The sequence below is a fragment of the Leuciscus leuciscus genome, assembly GCF_965113295.1.
Source record: "Leuciscus leuciscus genome assembly, chromosome: 3".
Taxonomy (NCBI): domain Eukaryota; kingdom Metazoa; phylum Chordata; class Actinopteri; order Cypriniformes; family Leuciscidae; genus Leuciscus; species Leuciscus leuciscus.
In genome coordinates, this window is record NC_138727.1 from 1,978,959 (window position 1) to 2,000,029 (window position 21,071).

Below are 21,071 nucleotides of genomic sequence, written 5' to 3' on the forward strand. Positions count from 1 at the left end.
CAACAAAAAACACTAATCAATGAAGATTGAAGATGAGTATTCCCTCACCGAACACTTTGAGGATCAGCTGACTCTCCGAGCTCCCGGCCTTGTTTGTGGCACGACAGATGTACGGTCCTCCGTCCCCTTGACCGATGTTTTTAACGGTCAGCGTGCTTTTGCCCCCATCCATAGTGTTCAACACATACTGCTCCGAACGCTCGATCATGTGACCCTTCCTGAGGAGAGAAAACATCGGTTGATGAGATGATTAACTGTAGCTGAAATAACAACAGATATTAAAGAGGACCTATTATGCCCTTTTACAAAGTCTTGATGATGTTTTAGCCTCTACTAGAACTTGAATGTTGATTATTTTCCTCATATTCTCCATTGTTGCGGCTCCTCTCTTCCCAGTCTAACAGTAACGCTCTGTTTACTTCCTGTCTCTATGAAGCCCCTACTTCTGAAAAGCACACTGTGTTCTGATTGGTCGGCTGGATCAGTGTTGTGATTGGTTTCGGGAAATGTCCCGCCCCTTAACCGCCAGTTTAACACACTACTAACTAACTCAACCAGGCCCCGCCCCTTTATTCTGCGCATGAATTATTTAAATGAGGAATATTGTGACGTGTTCGTTCCCGGAAGAAACTCAAGACTGCAATGGAGGCGTTTCAGGAGTTCAGAAACACTGACACTCATATAGAGAAGAACTAACAACTGTGTACTCACACTAGGCACGGTTGCCATGAACCGGGCCCGAGTACGATTTATTTTATTTTAGATCATTACTCCAGTCTTCAGTGTCACATGATCCTTCAGAAATCATTCTAATATGATGATTTGCTGCTCAAGAAACATTTATGATTATCAATGTTGAAAACAGTTTAATATTTTTGTGAAAAACATGATGCATATTATGTTTCAGGATTCTTTGATGAATAGAAAGTTCAAAAGAACAACATTGAAATAGAAATAATGTTATATTTTTAATGCACTCTAGCTGAATAAAATGATTAATTAAAAAAAAAGTTCTAGTTCTACACCGTTTACATCTTTGTTTGTTAGTTAAACCAAGACACACAGAAGAGCCTCTGAGTTTAAGCCGCAGAAAGTGCAGAGACAAAAGAAAAGTAACTACAGTAATGAAGATTCATGTACCGAACAATTCAATCTCAATAACAAGGCCACAATTAAGGGAAGTGGATGCAGGGCGATCAGGCAAAACAAAGGGAACACGCAATTAGATTTAATAAGCTAACCGAGGCAGTCGGGACACGAGTCTGGACTCAAACACAATCCAGAGCCGAAAATTAAGATTCTGTCAAAATTTACAGAGTCATTATTCAGTGAAAATGAAAGAGAACATCTGCTAAACATCTCCTTTTGTGATTCAAAGAAGAAAAAGCCATGAATCGAATCAGCAAAATGATGACAGAATGTTAATTTCTGGCTTAACTATGCCTTTAAATAGGATGAGGAACAGATGCAAACTATAACTAATTAACAGCTGAAAATAATAATGATAATTATAACAGTGTGCACTAATATTAACCTCACAAATCTATGATTGTAAATGTTATATTTTCCGTCATTATTACGGGTATGCTGAAGTGTATATTTATATGAAAATTATATATTTTTTATTTATGTTTATTGCACTGAATTCTATAGAACTGAATTAGAATATTACTCATTAATGCTTATTAATCTAATTAAAGGGGTGGTTGATTATGATTACACTTTTCTAACTGTAGTTAGTGTGTAATGTTGCTGTTTGAGCATAAACAACATCTGCAAAGTTACAACGCTCAAAGTTCAGAGCAAAGGGAGATATTTGCTTTTAAATAAATCGCTTTTTAAGGACTACAACAAACGGCTGGTAGAGACTACACCACATTCCTCCCGGGTTAGTGACATCACCAACCCTAAAATTTACATAAACCCCGCCCCCTGAACACGGTTTATAGATTATCAAGGCAGAATATGCTAATCAATGACTAGAAGATAACTACACATCAGCTTCATAAATTCATCAACTAACCATTCAGAAATGTCCTGTTGCTTCTACATGTTGTCACTTCTTCTTGAGTCTCTCCATCATTGTCTGACTCCGGTTTGAACATAAAAGGCTAAAAGTTTTAGAAATTTTCAGTGTGTGTGTGTGTGAGGTAAAAGGACACAAGCTGTTGTAGCTCCGCCCCCTGTGCCGGGAGCAGCAGCTCATTTGCATTTAAAGGAACATACACAAAACGGTGCGTTTTTGCTCACCCTCAAAAAGTGACGATTTTAACATGCGATATAAAAATATCTGTGGGGTATTTTGAGCTAAAACTTCACACACACACTCTGGGGACATCAGAGACTTATTTTACATCTTGTGAAAAGGGCATTATACCACCGCTTTAATAATAATCAATTGAGACCTGGATCACGTGTCTTAAAAACACAGCAATCATTCTGTCATCATCTAATAAATCCAATGTCGCTCCAAACCCATTTGGTTTTCTTTCTTCCGTGGAACACAAACCTGTGTGAAAAAAAAATTTTTGTATGAAAAAATCATACAAATATGCCTTTAAATAGGATGCAGAACAGATGCAAACTATAACTAATTAACAGCGGAAAATAATGATGATAATTAACTAAAGCAGGTGTTCTAACAATAACCTGGTTGAGCATATGAAGCACACTTTCTGCTCTGGTATGTTTAAATGAAAGATTATTCTATAGAACTGAATTAGAACATTCTAATTTAATTTTAAAAATAATTAACTGAAACCTGCAGGATCATGTATCTCCTGTGCAATTGAACGGCATTTAAAAACCTTACATTAATATTCATTTGTGAATCTTTTATAGCAGTGAACTCATCTGACATAACTCAAAAAGAAGTTGGAGTGAATTAAAGAGAACTTTGTTCTTCTGCGGTAAAAATACCTCTTGATTTGATGCACATTGACGAAACTATCGTGCCAATCCTTAATGGGTTTAAATCGGTGGAAACTATAATTGTGCTGCACTTTACGCTTGCAAAATTCACTGATGGACCTTTCGAACTTCTCTGGACCTTCTCATCAGTTCCACTCATGAGAAAAACAAATCAAAAACTGAGAGAGAATATCTCCAGACAGCAATGAGACTATATGGAGAACAAATGGAGGCTGTTGTCCAGCTTCTCAAATGTTTCTCACATGCATCTCCTCTAGAATGTCTAGAATTCCAGAAAGATCTCAACAACGTCTGTCAGATTTGCCAAAGTATTGAAATGTAGAACGCAACTCTTCTAGTCCGCACAGGTCAGCGAGCAAACATTTACAAAAGGCGTGTTGAATTTCTCCCTCACACAATGCACAGATTTCAGAGAAAGCCCCGAGTTTGAGTGATTCCGGCCCTCACCTCAGTGATCATCCAAGGCTTTGAACATCTGATCAAAGCACAGATCACCTCTTCACGTCCGACGCCACAGACACGCTGACATTTGCATACAGAGAGATAGATGAATCGAGGACACTGTGACCTATATACTAGCAATGATGTCCAGCGCCTTCCTCACTCACTCACTCACTCACTCACTCACTCACTCACTCACTCACTCACTCACTCACTCACTCACACACACACACACACACACACACACACACACACACACACACACACACACACACACACACACACTCTCACTCTCACACTCACTCACTCACTCACTCACTCACTCACTCACACACACACACACACACACACACACACACACACACACACACACACACACACACACACACACACACACACACACACACACACACTCACTCTCACTCTCACTCTCACTCTCTCACTCACACACACTCACTCTCACTCACTCTCACTCTCACTCTCACTCTCACTCTCACACTCACTCACTCACTCACTCACTCACTCACTCACTCACTCACTCACTCACTCACTCACTCACTCACTCACTCACTCACTCACACACACACACACACACACACACACACACACACACACACACACACACACACACACACACACACACACACTCTCACTCTCACTCTCACTCTCACACTCACTCACTCACTCACTCACTCACTCACTCACTCACTCACTCACTCACACACACACACACACACACACACACACACACACACACACACACACACACACACACTCTCACTCTCACACTCACTCACTCACTCACTCACTCACTCACTCACTCACTCACTCACTCACACACACACACACACACACACTCTCACTCTCACACTCACTCACTCACTCACTCACTCACTCACTCACTCACTCACTCACTCACACACACACACACACTCTCACTCTCACTCTCACACTCACTCACTCACTCACTCACTCACTCACTCACTCACTCACTCACTCACTCACTCACTCACTCACTCACTCACACACACACACACACACACACACACACACACACTCTCACTCACACTCACTCACTCACTCACTCACTCACTCACTCACTCACTCACTCACTCACTCACACACACACACACACACACACACACACACACACACACACACACACACACACACACACACACACTCACTCTCACTCACTCTCACTCTCACTCACTCACTCACACACACACACACACACTCACTCTCACTCACTCTCACTCTCACTCTCACTCTCACTCTCACTCTCTCACTCTCTCACTCACTCACTCACTCACTCACTCACTCACTCACTCACTCACTCACTCACTCACACACACACTCACACTCACACTCACACTCACACTCACACTCACACTCACACTCACACTCTCACTCACTCACTAACTACAACATTTTGGTAATGATCCAATTTGGCTAGGAAAAGGTCATTTATGTCCAGTTTTTGAACGTTTTTCTTGGTTATGCGAACAATCTATTACATCATTCTGCAGAACAGATAACTCTGAACGAACATTCTATTAAAGGGACAGTTCACTCTAAGTATTTTTTTGCTCACCCTGCCGTTGTTCATTTTCAGTCCACAAAAAAACTTTAAAAAGACCCGTTTGCGCTCATACATATAATCGCAGTGAAATAGCGGCCAGCATCAAGCTTTATAAAAAAGACGCAAAAGTATCACAGATCTCATGCGACACGTGTGGTATATTCCACATGGGTATATGATAGGGTTTGGTGAAAAACAAAATTTCATACATTATTTGACAAAAATCCTGACCTTGGCTATTGGTCTTCTGTGCTGAAGACTCGCTGAAGACTCGCACAGAAAAACACACAAGTTGTGATAAAATAGATTAATTAAAAAGGAAATTCCCCAAAAAAGTCACTGTGTCCCTTTCTTCACTGAGTTTAATATCTCCGGACAAGACCTGAGTCTTTACAGTCATGTTTGACAAATGTGAACGCGATATCTTCTTGTTACGATGAACTTAACGCATATATTCACCCCAGAGAAGAATACAACGGTTGTATTTCAAGTTCTGAAAAAACACAAGGGCATACAGCATTAGCACAACACCAGGGTGAGTAAATACTGACAATTCTTATCTTTTGAGCGAACTACCCCTTTAATGTTACCGGAAGAACGTTTTTTCATAACTTTGCTAGAACGTCAGCCAAAGTCAGCTGGGCACCAACATTCAGAGTTTCTCTTGACAAACGTTACTGTTACCCACCAGTACCAGGTCACCTGAGGGTCGGGGGAGCCGGAGGTGATGCAGGTGAACGTCACGGACTCCTGGTAGTCTGCCGTGGCGTTGAAGGACTGCTGTGGCACGGACAGAACCGGAGGAACTGGAACGACACCAGACACACAGTTAATCATGCATGTTCAATACAGTTTCCATGTTTCTCATGCAGGTAAAGTCAGATGCTTGCATTTGTCATGTTTGGATTAGACTAACAATTACCAATGTGTCTCCTGTCTGTAATTAAACCAATCGGAAAACTTCCTCTCTCTCTCTTGAAACCAACACTGAAGTGACTTAAACTGCAGTTCATCGACTGGCCACTAGAGCCCAGCTCCAAAAGAGAGTCAATCCCATAGACCCCCATGTTAAAATGGCCAACTTTACAGCTGAAAAACATGTTTACGGCCTGGTGCAAGAAGTGGTTTTGGTCTATATAGCTAATTTTACCCTTCAAAACAACTGTGAGGGGGGTGAATATTTTTATAACTCATCCGTTTAAATTATATTAAGCCTTACATTTCTGCATAATTAAGGGCGTGGCCACTTGAGTGACAGGTGGCTTGCCGCTGATGTCACTACTAGCCGTTTGTCTGCTGTCTGTTAGCGTCACCTCACCTCAGCTAATCCGCCTCGCTTCACATTTTCGTTTATCCGGGAGTGGCGGCCAAGATGGCGACGGCCGGCTCCGCCCACTTTGGGCTTCAAAAACGCTCTTCAGAAACACTACAGGTGACGTCACGGATACTACGCCCATATTTTTTTTACAGTCTATGAATTAAACTAATTTAACTATCAACCACGTCAGCCGTTTGTTAACATTCTCTCTTCAGTTTAAGTCCCCTTAAATTTCCCACAGTAATGTCCTTATTTCCGAACATCTGTTTCATGTCAGTCTGATGGGCTGAATCAATCTGATACGATGATGATTGAAGAGAATAAAACAGACCTCAACAAAGTTTCTCGCCGAGCACAATCATTATTCGCCGCTCTGTGATTTGCTCCCTGTTAGAATTCGCCCGAGTTCAAAGAGGTTGAAATGACTCGTTTTTTTTTGGTGATGTGTATCGGTGAAGGACATCTCGGTGACATTTCCTTTTAAAAGATCAAGCAGACGCGGAGAGAAGTTGCCGATTCGACCCCTGTCTGCGCTCAAACGGCTCCTCTGATAATGAAAGTCGGGGTTAAGGGCTCGGAAAGAGCACGCTAGCGCATGTCTGCATGCTAATCATCAGCGTAAACGTATTCCACATACACAACTGTACAGGATAATTAGAAGACACGGAGACGCAACAAACAAGGAACCAGAACAAAGACAAAGCACTTGCTCAATTATGGGAAGAATCTCTGCTAAAAACACAATCTCAGAATGTCACAAATGCTGGTTTACACTGGTTACGAGCTCATGCTGGTCAACCAGTTCGACCTAGAGAAGTCTTGCTGGTTCAGCTAACTGGTGGAGACACAAGCATGGCACGATATTATCAAAAAACACAACATGTGACAGCTGGGATGAGACAAGACGGTTGACTAGTTGTTCAACAACCGACTTAGTGACTTTTTTAACTTACCCTAACTTAATATTAATTATTAAAGCGATGCAGTGCATGAATTTAGAGACGTAACATCACTTCTGTTATTCTGTTTGTGCCCTAGAAATGCTCTGAGAAGTTGCATCTCTAAATTCTTACAGTAAATATGACGTGTATACATATCCACACTGCAAACATTAAAATCTAAGAAAGTAAATGTAAATCTTAATTTAAGAAAATTGGTCTTCTTGTGAATTTTAGCTCATTTTGAGGTAATTTTTTACAAAAACAAGTGACAGCTATAAAGTGCAAGTTTTTAGGCATGAATCTTAATTAAGAAAGGTCAAATATGATTGTTTTTGTTACACTGCAAAAAATTGCAAAAATCTATTTTCAGGTTATTGTGCATCTTACATTTACATTTACATTTATTCATTTAGCTGACGCTTTTATCCAGAGCGACTTACAATTGCTATATATGTCAGAGGTCGCACGCCTCTGGAGCAACTAGGGGTTAAGTGTCTTGCTCAGGGACACATTGGTGTCTCACAGTGGATTCGAACCCGGGTCTCTCACACCAAAGGCATGTGTGTGGCCACACCAAAGGCTCACACCAAAGGCATGTGTCTTATCCACTGCGCCACCCCCCCCCCCCCCCCCCCTCTTAAGGTTTAATATTCTGAAAATGTAACTAATTATTTATCATTTTTGTTTAGCTTTAAGATCCAATAGCATTTATTAGTGACTAGATATTTATGCTATTTTCAAAAATTCTAATCAAGTCAGTTTTGGCAGATTTGTATTGCTTGATTTTAGCACACCTAGATGTAAGTGCATCTTGCTTGTTTCAAGAAGGGCATTTCTTGCAGTACTACATTTTTTGTCTTCGACAAAACATATTGGTTTCATAACTCAATCACCAATCATATTTCCCTCAAAGAGTCTTCAATCTTCCAAACTAGCCTCAAACAGATGGTGCGCATATAAGCAAAATGGCCACGTTAATTCAATAAGGAAGGTCAAAGCAGAAAGGGGCATTTCATTATAGCAGCGTATGGTGTTTCAACACGCCGTTACGATCCACCGCAGCTCAAGCCAAGGCTGGGAATAAATCTAGGGGAAAATTCTGGATTCAATCTTTGTTCTTGGATACGAGACTCAGGCGTTGACGCTTTCTAGTCAGCGTTTGCTAAGTGATTTAAGCAGCAGGTTGTTCTGTTTTGGTGGCAGACGGCGCTTGCCATGTCTTCGGGATAATAGGATGCGCCTCATTGAGCAAGCTTATTGGATCTTCCTGAGAGCTATAAGTGGTGATGCTAAATTGAATGCAATATGCTTTTTTTTTTTTCTCTTCTTCTTTGCATGCTATTACATCAGTTTAAAGAAGTATGAGTTGTGCAAATACTATTGTGTCCGTTCAGGCAGAGCTCAGCGCTATCAAATCCTGACGACGGCTCATTTCGCGGAACAAGGTAAAATGAATGAGTTCAAAAGACAGCCGGTGTTTCGTGAAGCGCTCGCCAAGATAAGGTCGTCGTTTGCTTGTGACTCACAGAAGCTTGAAGAGTGTGCTAATTGAAACATTTAGTCTCAAATCTAGTCAGCAGAAAATTGAGTGTAAAAACGCTGAGATGATAAACTATGTGTGCATTTGTAATGTGAAACGCCCATTTTTAGTTTGAATGTGAAAAGACCAGCATTACGGTAGACTGGTTTACATAACCATCATAGACAAACCTTTACCAGCAAAACCTGTCATCTAGCATGGCCTGATAAACTTAAATAAGAAGTAATAAGAAGTAAATATGCCATTTATTTTCCCATAGGGAAATTTATTCTTAAAGTCCCCCTGTGGTGAAAATCAAGCTTTTAATGTTGTTTATATGTCTATGTGGTGTTTTTAATATGCTTTAAGACAAACCAGATGCAAATTCATAAGTCGACACCATTGCTGAGTCACAAACTACCTTGTAACCAATCAGATCAACGTGTGATCGTCAACCAGTGGATCTCTGAGCTGAGTGAGTGGAGGCGGGGCTCATTTGCATATTCATAGAACCGCGTATAGTAAATGAGGCAAGGGTGTCGAGTTACAGTCACACTATTTTAGGGCATGAAGAATTTCGATACAATTATTGACTACAGAGGGACTTTAAATGATTGTATGTATACTAATATTTCGCAATAAACATAAAATATGTTGTTTCTACGCACAATCAGCATCTTTAAATCAATCGTTTTTTGTCCAATTTTCAACTACTTTTTAGCCTCAAATCTAAATTTTATTGTGTCAAAATATTACAAATAATGTTGTAATAAACCTCGTAGCTGTTTGGTTTGCTTTGTTTTTCAATCCCTATATGGAAAAAATACTTCCGGAACCAACGCCACTGAAAAAGTAGATGGGCTAGTGACTCTATTTTAGGCAATATTGCGATAAACTTTAACTCATGCCAACACTATATTTTGATTAAATTGATACGATCATATCTAGGTCATAATTGTAGTCAAATATATGGCGTATGTCGATTATAACTGCAATTAACAGCATGTAAAGACTTTAATGGCATCTATTCCACAAAGTTTGCATGTGTTTGTGACGTTTTCATGCACAGATTTGAAAACAGGCGGTAAATAATGCATCACATTTTTGGGTTCTGGAGAAACTGAGTTCATGTTGACAACGTTTTACGACATGAGTATAATGCTGGTTGAGCAAGGAAGTCTTGCTAAGCTAGTTTAGCAGTCTAAACGCAACACACTACCATCTAAAACACAATAAAAATGACCCAAATGTTTCATTTCCCGTCAAAAAATTCATAGATGTGTACATTTAGTACATGCAATGTTAACCAAGTACAAATTTTACTTTGGAAAGACAAAAAATGTCACATTGTCAATAAAACTTCAGCTCTTTTAACAGTACAAAAAAAGAGTGATTGTGTTAATGGACTTTCTTTATAATAGACGCTTGTGAGGCAAGACATAACATAACATTCAGGTCCCTGTGTCGAGCGCTACACAGTTATCGAGCTGTTCAGATCTCGGTGAGAAGGTGCACACGTTTCCACGCAGTGAACAACAGCTCTCACCGTTCACCAGCACCACGATGTCCCTGAAATCGATCTCTCCTCGGGCCTCCACACGCGCCTCGCAGCGATACACACCCTCGTCAGCTTTACTCACTCGCTGGATCTGCAGGTTGTTGCTGGGAAGGACTTGAAATCTGCCTTCAGGAAGAGAAAGAAACACAGACATCAAGACTAATCACTGCATGTTATGGCTGTGTGTGTGAGTGTGTTATTCACGAACAGTCTGAGACAGATGGATCTATACGGCAAGTGGTGTCCGCAGAATAATATAGGGTTCATAGACAATTGGAAACGTTTTTTGGGGCAGACCTGACCTGTTAAAAAGAGATGGTGCTGCTCTTCTCTCTAGTAATATGACATTATAGTCTTACAGCGTTTTCACACCTGAGTTTTTTTTTTTTTTTTTTGATTTATTTGACAATAAAAGTTAAAACAAGTAAAATCAAGCCCAAAAGACCATACACATAAAAAAAAATAAAAAAATAAACTGTAGAGGATATACACAATAAAGCCACAGGCTTATTTCCATTTTGGTCCTCTATATTCAAAAATGGACGAGCAGTTCATAATGGGAATGAAATCAAACACACATCAACATATCACATAAAAACTTCTAGAAACATAGTTAAAAAAGCCATTTATTAACTTCTCTTCTAAAAGGACCTTCTTCTTGAATTTGTTTTAAGCAATCAGGCAATTCATTCCAAGCAACAGCGCTAGAATACAAAAAAAATTCTTCCCAAATAAACTCTTAAACCGACACAAGTATATATTATTTATCCTTGCCCTTGTAGAAAAACCATGAACATCTCTTACGAAAACATAGTAGTCATACAAGTAATATTTTGTACACCATCAACTTAAGAAAAATGCACTTTTAAAAACCCTATTTCCCTAAAATGATTATTATTCAACTGCATTCGTGGATGAAGCCTCAGAATAATTCTACACAATTTGTTCTGAGCAGTCTGTAATTTACTTTTCATTCGTTTCGTAGAGCCACTGTACCAGAAAGTTGTCGCATAATCAAAATGTGTTTGCACTAATGCACCAGCTAACATTTTTAAGGTTTGTTTATCTAAGTAAGCAGCCTGTCTTGCTAAGAATTTTATTCGATTACATACTTTAGAACGAAAGAGTACGCACCAAGGACCGAACCAGAGTTCATGTTTTGATACATTTTATACATTCGGTAAGTTTTGGTTTGGTTTCACGTTGCGATTATGCGAGCGCACTAAAGAACTTTACACACACACTTGCGTCGTGTCGTCATCATCTCTGTGGGCTGCATCTTGACATTGATTGGTTAGTAAACGGACGTGCGTCTGACGTCATCATCTCTGTGGGCTGCATCTTGACATTGATTGGTTAGTAAACGGACGTGCGTCTGACGTCATCATCTCTGTGGGCTGCATCTTGACATTGATTGGTTAGTAAACGGACGTGCGTCTGACGTCATCATCTCTGAGGGCTGCATCTTGACATTGATTGGTTTGTAAACGGACGTGCGTCTGACGTCATCATCTCTGTGGGCTGCATCTTGACATTGATTGGTTTGTAAACGGACGTGCGTCTGACGTCATCATCTCTGTGGGCTGCATCTTGACATTGATTGGTTAGTAAACGGACGTGAGTCTGATGTCAGCGTGTCGTCAGTTCGGCGGGAAACTTTGACTAGAATGAATGAACAGAGTCATATCGTCGCCACTATACTGATATTATTACGGCATTACTCCCTGCAGCTCCAGCTATACTCCAGGCTAGCTCACATTCGCCAAATCAACGTCCTCGTTGTGCGAACACTTTATCATCGCCAGCAGGAAAGGAGGAGAAGACTCAAGCAATCCTGCGGGAACATCCGGAACTTCCTGTAAATGTTCTGAAAGTCCGAACCATACAGAGAATGCTTTCACACTAGAAACGAACCAAACCTGTGTTCAGTTTGATCCGGACTGAGACTACCTCTTTTCATTGGACCAAATTTCATCTGTTTGATCCGGACCGTGGTCCAGGGGAGGATTCACACTTGTAATCTTTGATTCGGATCAAACTGAAAAGTCCGAAAATCTGGACAAAACAAGGTAGGTGTGAAAGGGCCCTAAGAGTTGAACCTTGACTAACTGGGGCTCAGGTCAGACTGGCTAAACCCACCGTCTGCTAGCTGTCTCACGCCACAAAGTCAGAGAAATCCCAACACATAGAGACTCTTAAACATAGATATCATCACATAGAGACTGTGGGCCCTATCTTACACCCGGCGCAATGCAGCGCCAAGCGTAACGCAAGTGTTTTTTGCTAGTTTCAGCCCGACGCAGTTATCATTTTCACGTCCTGACCAACTGAGACCATTGGTTTCACTGGTTTTCAAATGGTCAAACTGTTTCCATTGACCAACTGAAACCTGGTCTAAAGTCAATGGCGCATTCATTTTTTTGTTATTTAAAGTGCACAACGCGCGTACACTGCTTATTAAACACACAGCAACACACAAACATGCCAAATATTAAAATTAAAAGGATTACAATGTAAAAGATTATTATTGTGTACATAAAGATATGGTGAATCCGGCTTGTCCCGTAGATGTTCTGCTTGCGGGCTTTAACCTCGCGCACGAGCAGATCCGTGTGCGCGCTCTGGAGACGCTTCGGTCTTTCCACTATCAAATTCCGTCATGTAAATAGCGAATCCGCCATGGCACGAGCGCAACTGGCATTTAAAGGGAATGTGAGATGAGACTCTGATTGGTTTAACGCACGTAAATCCCAAAACACACCCATTACTCATTAAGAGAATAGGGACAACCCTTTTAGACCATGCGCCGGGAGCACCGACCATTTTCCCCGTCGTTAAACTAGCAAAAGTGGATTCGGACACGCACTAAGTGAACTTGCGCCTTATGCTTTAGACCATGAGCTTAGTTCATTAAAATAGGGCCTTGTGTCTGTTCCCCCGAACTAGGAAATACAAAAAACTCTCAAACCCATTTAAGGATAAAAATGTAATTGATGTTCAACAAATAAATAAATAAACATATATAATACAGATGAACAAATGATAAAGCTCGGGTTGCTGAATATTCAATCCCTTTCTTCAAAAGCACTTATTGCTATTGATATGATTACAGATCATAACCTAGATGTGCTGTGTTTGACAGAAACCTGACGATTACATTACTTTAAATTAATCCACACCCCAAGATTACTGTTATAAATGAAATTAAACTTACTTACGCTGGACTATGACACTATTTTCTTCTAGATCTGCTGTCCAGCCGAAACAAACTTTGTTGCATTTTTTATCTGTTATCACCGTAAAGCTGCTTTGAAACAATCTATATTGTAAGAAGCGCTATAGAAATAAAGGTGACTTGACTAATCTTTGAGCAACAGTAATAGTGATCCTGATACTCACGTTAGCAAATTGCACTAATAATAATAATAAAGAAATGGTGTCTGTGCCAAAGAATCCTTCAGACTTTACAGTCTTGGATTTTTTGGATTGATCTCTAAACTAAAAACCAGACATAGGGTTTGTAAGAGAAATCATTCTGTTATGTTTAAATCCTTTGACAGCAATATAGTCCTCTGTGCGGTGAAATGAAAAAAAGCAGAGGATTTAATCAACAGACTTCTTTTTCATCGGAGCACAATAATAGGAACATATTATCATCAATCCTCAAAACTACTTCTGCTTCCATTTCAAGGACATTTGCTAAATGAAACACCTTCAGGATTACAGCCTTTCTTTTGCTTTTGCCATCCCTCGCTGATAAACACACACCTTTTCTCTTCTCATCCAGGAGAGACATTAATAACCGGCTCCCTTATTAGAATAAAAATAATCAAATCTCCATCTTTTAATCTTTCAGGCTGGAAAAGTGCAGATAGCTTGTCAAAGTTCTGCCTTTGAATTCCAATTAAGGGTTTGACACCTAAAATGTAGATAGAAGTTTTTATTCCATCAGCAGAGAACTTTACTGAATACAGACTCTGAATGTGGTTTATTGTTTTAGCATTTCATAAAATGTTTAGATAGCAATGTGTGTTTGTGCATCTTTCAGTACAATAAATGATGGGTCTCTTTATTTGTAAGTCACTTTGGATAAAAGCGTCTGCTAAATGATTACACATAAATGACACTTGAGATATATTCTTATTCAAATTCTTTGTCAAATCAATTAATCGCATCTTACATAAAAGTTTGTAAATATGTGTGTGTGTGTGTGTGTGTGTGTGTGTGTATTATATTATATTATATAATATTATATTATATTATATTATATTATATTATATATACACACACATATTAAATATTTACAAACTTGTATGTTAGATGTGATAAATGCCGATTAATCAAATCGATTAATTGCAATTAATCACATCTAACATTCAAGTTTGTATCACGCACGCACGCACGCACGCACGCATATTATGTATTTATATATGATTAATCATATAGAGTAATCGCAATTAATCGCATCTAACAGTTTGTGTGTGTGTGTATATATATATATATATATATATATATATGGGTGTGTGAATGTGTGTGCGTTTATATATACAAGTTTGTATGACACACACACACACACACACACACACATTATATATTTATATATGATTAATCGTAGAGTAATCGCAATTAATCGCATCTAACATAAAAGTTTGTGTGTGTATATATATATGGGTGTGTGAATGTGTGTGCGTTTATATACACACACATATATATTATATATTTACAATAAGAAATTGTACATTTTATTTTCAGGTCTATGCTCCAAAAGAGATTAACAGGTAATATGAGGATCATAACTATTACATAAATATGATTTAGTACCATAAAATCCCCTAAAAATTCAAAATATTAAATACAAATATTTCCTAAATCCTTTCATTGAAATAAAAATACCAGCGGGTCAAATGAAGCGTCTCAGTTCTTACTGTTGGGTTCGGACGTGATTTCTCTGTTCTTGTAGAACCAGGACACGGCTGGCACAGGTGAACTGATGACATCACAGATGACCTCGGCGACCTCGGCCTGACGAAACTCCTGCGGCGTCTTCACCTCGCGAAACGTCAACTTCTCTGTGAACAAACAAACACAACAACATAAAAGACCCCAGGAATCTCACACGTGCCTCAACCGGACACAGACCGGCTCAGGAAAACAAATCCTGCAAATTAAAGTGTCACATATCTAAACTTATTTGATTTTGTCGTCTGCCGCTTTAAATGCTCGAGCTCTTTAAAGCAGGATGGATTCTGATTGGCTATTGGTTATTTTTATCGTTCATCAGCTGAATAACATTTTTTTTTCTGAAAGTTATTGTAGTAACAGCCTGAAATCTTTCTCAATGGCTTTCAATTAGAGTGCGCTGCAGTTCCATTTTTCACCACAGATTTGCATGGGAAAACTGTGGGGGCGCTGTAGAGCTGAGGAGCATCATAACACATGCCGGCCGAAGCAATACATTAATTCCTGCTGACTTTACGACTAAAAGGAGTCTAGAATATCGGAAAAAATATTTGATGCATACGTTAACAGACGAGCCACAGCTGGTGATCAAGTTCAAGTTTACTTTATTTATATAGCACACTTACAACAGCCACTATAGGCTGACCAAAGTGCTTTACAGAACAACCAGATAAATAATATCTGCATAAAACACAAATAAAAGCAGCAAAGCGAAGTAAAACAGAAGTGGCAAAGCAGTATCAGACTCAATTATAGACTGGAAAGACAGGAGTGGCAAAACAGTCTCTCAAATATAAAATCGCATTCATTCTCTCAGTTATTCTTAAAGTGTGCTAGTGAATAGACAGAATCTCTCTAAAATGATTTTTCTATCCTGAATCTCATAATTTGTCTTGAGCAGTGAGGTCAGGGCAGAGCGGCGCACTGGGCCCTGTTTCTACACTGAGTTTTCCAGCGTTTACCCTCATTGACCCACTGGAAACACTGAAGATCTGGCTTCATTTCAGCGCGAGGACACTGTGGAGAACACGATCCAACAGACTGTGAACTGAAGGTCATCTGACAGAAAACACTCAATCTTTTCACTTCTGAGAAGAGGAAAGTGTCTTATTGATGCAAGTAGATTTATTGAAAAACAAAATATGTTGAGAGTGATTTGCTTTTTATTTTCTGTTTTTTTATTATTTTTTTGTATCGACCTTCATAATGTACCAGTTCAGCCTGAATGACATCAACACTGAGTGAGTTTGTGAAGTAAAGTTCAGTCACTCATCTCAACTTCCAGTAGAGTTAATAATGTTCATTCAAAGTTGATCTAGTGATCTCATGAAAAATGTTCTTCATGGAGCGTTTTTTGGTTCTTTTTCTAAAAAACATTTTAGTTGGACATTTGTCTAACATTTTATAACTACCCGCTTCAGATCGTTCAGAGAACATTCATAAGTAATGTTCCCATGTTTGAATAATGATAAAATGAAATGTTTCCTTAGAGTTTGCATAACCCCCCCAAAAAAACAAAAAAAAACATTTATTTAAAAAAAAATTTATAGTTAAACTGGCCGTTTTGAGTTTTCGGAGAACATTTAGAAATAATGCTTTCATAACTTAATGGGAACATTAGCAAAACATTCTTAGAACATATTATGTTGGCTGGGAGTATTTGCTCTTTACATATTTAAGTAAAACTTGATTAAAGTGGCCATGTGTGGCCCTGGATCACGTCACCAGTCTTGAGTCGCACGGGTATATCTGTATAACAATACATTGTATGGGTCAAAATTATAGATTTTTCTTTTATGCCAAAAATCATTAGGATATTAAATAAAGATCATGTTCCATGAAGATATTTAGTAAATTTCTTGCCGTAAATATATAAAACATGTATTTGTGTGAGTGAATGCTGCACAATCGTGAACATAAATGAACAACTTTAAAGGAGATTTTCTCAATGTTTTGATTTTTTTGCACCCTCAGATTCCAGATTTTCAATAGTTGTATCTCAGCCAAATATTGTCCTATCCTAACAAACCATACATCAATGGGAAGCTTTCATATGATCTATAAATCTCAATTTAAAAAAAAAAGACCCATGTGACTGGTTTTGTGGTCCAGGGTCAAATATGTAGAATTCAGAAACCTGTGTTATTAGCGACACCGGTGGCCGTTAAGTGAACTGCAGCAGCTCACAGTGACACACAAGAGACTGAACGTGATTCAAGGCCCCGATATACTCACAGAGAAGCTAGTTAGAAATACCTTTGCAGAGATACACTGTTCGCGAACATCCAGGCGCTGCTGAGAGTGACGTTTAGATGAATATGTGAATACGTGCTGCACGTTTTTCTCTCAATAACAAAATAAACAACAAAAATGCCAGCGGTGAGAAAACAGCCGTTCAGAAAGCATCCGATCGTAGCGATGTGGATCTCTGCGATTCACCGTCAACAGATGAGGTCATTAATATGTCACTGTTATGATAGTTGATCATAAAGTATATTTGAGACTATAGACTATATAGATCTCGCTAGTTTGAATGAATCCCTTTTCTTTGCATAACACATTAACATAGTAAAGAATAACTCTTTAATCATTATCCTGAACATAAGCTTTCGTTTCATGCGTCATTGGGTCTCATTCATGAAACATTCATAAATATACGAGTAAATATGTGAGTGATTTGCACGTAAAGAGACCTTCCCGAAAACTCTTCTCCTGATTCACAAATACTAAACGTCAGATGTGATAGTGAAATGTGTGTGTTTGTGTTAATGAATTCCAATCAGTCGTAAATGGGACGCGCGTGCACGCTCGTTCTCAATTACCATAAATCCCGCCCATTAAATCCGACTGACAACTATATATGGGCATCATATTATGACACCAAACGAAGGATTTCAACATGTCTTCTCAGAAGCGAATGAAGAAGAGAAATTTCTCAGATGCAGAAATTGAAGTTTTATTATCAGAAGTTCATTCAAAACGCCACATTTTATTTTCAAGCGTACATAGTGGCATATCAGGTCCTAAAAAAAAGGAAGCTTGGCAGCATATTACAGATGCAGTTAATTTCATCTGTTAATCAAACAGTCCCAGAAGTGAAAAGAAAATGGTTCGACATGAAGCTTGACTGCAAAAAACGAATTACTATTATATAACGAATGCTATTACTGGTTCTCATAATAAAAGTAAAAAGAAAAACCGTATGTAATTACTATATATAGGCCTAATATTTTTTCAAAATGCTGTGTAAATATGTACCCGATAAAGGTGAATTAAAATGCAGCTTTATTAATGAGCAAAATGTTCGGATGTTAAACGCACTGTTTACGCGTGGCTGGAGCAGGTGTAGATTTATTTCGTACCAACTAACATTTGGAAAATACAAACATTTTAATGAATCCGAAAATTTACGCCAGAACCACTTTACACACGATTTACACAAAAATTCGTTCTGCTCGTGTTTCATGAATGAGACCCATTGAACGGAAGAGAGGCTCTCGGGAGCGAATCCGTCGCGTCCTTTTGATTTTCCCGGCAAAACCAGCCAGACTCCTTTACATAAAAATACATTATCAGACTTTCAGACTTTTTTTTATTTCACACATTGTCAATAAAAAGCGACTAATAAATAAAAATTCTGATATTTAGCCCTTTTAAAACTAAACTCTGAAGATTTAAAGATTTGATGACTTTTAAAGGTCAACCTGCACAGTTTTGGCAGATCCAGAGACTAGTTATTCCCTCCAGAAAGCACTCATTTCATCAGTCTTGTACTGTAAAAACTAGTGCAACGTGAGTCCTGGAAGCTAAAAGCTTCAACCTGCCAATTTATTTTTGCAATAATCATGAGCAGAACGCATGAGATGGTCAGCACACACACTGTGAATGAGTCTGAGAATGAAACTTGCCTCGACATGCAAGTACTGCTACAGTAAGTAATGCTATTCTGTCTTAAATGAATTCTTAAATGAAAATTTGCCAGCTCTGATCAATCTGACGACTTTTAACCTCACAGGTCTCGGCTGATTTGCTCCATCGCAGAAGAAATCATGTTTTGAAGAAGAGCTGCGCTGGGGAAAGGTGTGTGTGCCTTTGGTTGTGGCAGATCAGAACTATCACGATGTTTCACAATGTGTGCCGTGCCAATGTGTCAAGCTTCATTTAAATTCAGTGCTAATATGCCTCTATAATATCAATAAAATCTGTATAAAACTTGTTTGCGGGAGGTGAGGACTATTAACTAAGAATGAACAATACTTCTTCAGCATTTATTAATCTTAGTTAGTATTAATTTCAACATTTACTAATACATTATTAAAAATCAAAGGTTGTATTCGTAACATGAACTAAAATGAACAAACAATGAACAGCTGTATTTTTACTAACTAACATTAACAAAGATTAATAAACACTGTAATAAACCTATTGCTCATTGTTAGGTCATGTTAGTTAATACATTAACTAATGTTAACTAATGAACCTAAAGTGTTACCAAGATATTATATGTAATATAAATTAGATTTTTTCTTCTTAAATTTTTACATCCAATAAAAATCCCATCAGCATTCTGTTACCATTCATTCCTCCATGACGATCTTGACTAACGGGCCAAATTTATTAAACGGCAAATTAGCGTGAGAGTGCAATGCCAAAACATTGCCGATGGGAGTGGAAAGTCCTGAGCGAGATCTACTGACGACACGCAAATTACAGACGCAGTCAGATCATTTCCATAATGACCAACGCAATCTAACAGGTATAGTGTCTGATGTGCTTTTGTTGGGCGGTGAAGACTAAAAATGTACTATTTAATGTTATTTTTAAGTATTATTTTTCTTTATTAATTTTCACAATAATTTCATAATGTATTTTATGAGTCAGAGTATGTTGTACATGTGTGCTGATGAGAGATATGGGATGAGCTATATTTTGTGTGCAATGCAACACGTTCACTGAGCAGAGATGTTCCACTAATGATGATACTTCAAGTTCTTTACAAGGAATGTTTCAACTGGTGCAAATGTACCACAAATGTATACACAGAGGGAAAGTGGATTGTACCATGTGTAAGCACGAGGTCTACGTTCCATTTTAAACATAAGCATCATGTTTTTCTACCTTAAAAGGAAGTTGTAAATCCCTCAGTGGTGTATATAAGCTCAATCTTACTGTACCACCTCAGATAAACATAGAGGCATGATGGGGTGAGGGACCTATAGCCTTATTCTGCTATGCCTGTTTCTCTCTGTCTGATACATGTATAAAATAATAAATATAAATCTCTAGGCAAAAGTAACTGGTGTAGCTTCAGTGATTCATCCATAACGGGGGAAAGCATGATTTTCAAATCTACAGGCGGTAAATAATGGCACAAACACCAGTACATTGACAAACGCAAACCTTAGTAAATCACCTTGCGTGATTCATTTAAATACTCTCCTCCCATAAATTTTGCACCTGAAAGGGAAACACCTATAAAAGCATATGTAATAAGATTAGCCGCACATATAAACGCGTCCATGCCTTTTCAGAGATAATTTTTCACTGCGTGTCTTTAGTAAATCCTGACAGTCGTTTTTTAATGGCACATTTTTTTTTTTTACTTAGTACTTTAATCTTGTTTCTAGTCCAAATATCTAAAAATTATTTTTGCTTAAAGAATATAGAAAAGTTTTTGCTTAAAAAAAGCTAAATTATCTGCCAATGGGGTATGCATTATAATCTTGTTTCTGTTTGAATTAAGATTATTTTTCTGACCCCATTGGCAGATAATTTAGCTTTTTTTAAGCAAAAACTCACTTAATCTAGATTTATTTCCCCAG

At 38.5% G+C, this 21,071-nt stretch overlaps 1 protein-coding gene across 2 annotated transcripts in view; it reads right to left on the reverse strand.

Moving 5' to 3' along the window:
- Nucleotides 1–21,071, reverse strand: part of LOC309494440 (neural cell adhesion molecule 2) — a 280,054-nt gene that overhangs the window by 47,568 nt on the left and 211,415 nt on the right. For both annotated transcript variants that reach the window (XM_082163799.1, XM_082163798.1), the window contains exons 4-7: nucleotides 15,216–15,359; nucleotides 10,279–10,416; nucleotides 5,643–5,760; nucleotides 49–218 (exon numbers count right to left, since the gene is read on the reverse strand). In XM_082163799.1, coding sequence (XP_082019925.1) covers nucleotides 49–218; nucleotides 5,643–5,760; nucleotides 10,279–10,416; nucleotides 15,216–15,359 — 570 coding nt within the window. The remainder of the gene's footprint in view (nucleotides 1–48; nucleotides 219–5,642; nucleotides 5,761–10,278; nucleotides 10,417–15,215; nucleotides 15,360–21,071) is intronic.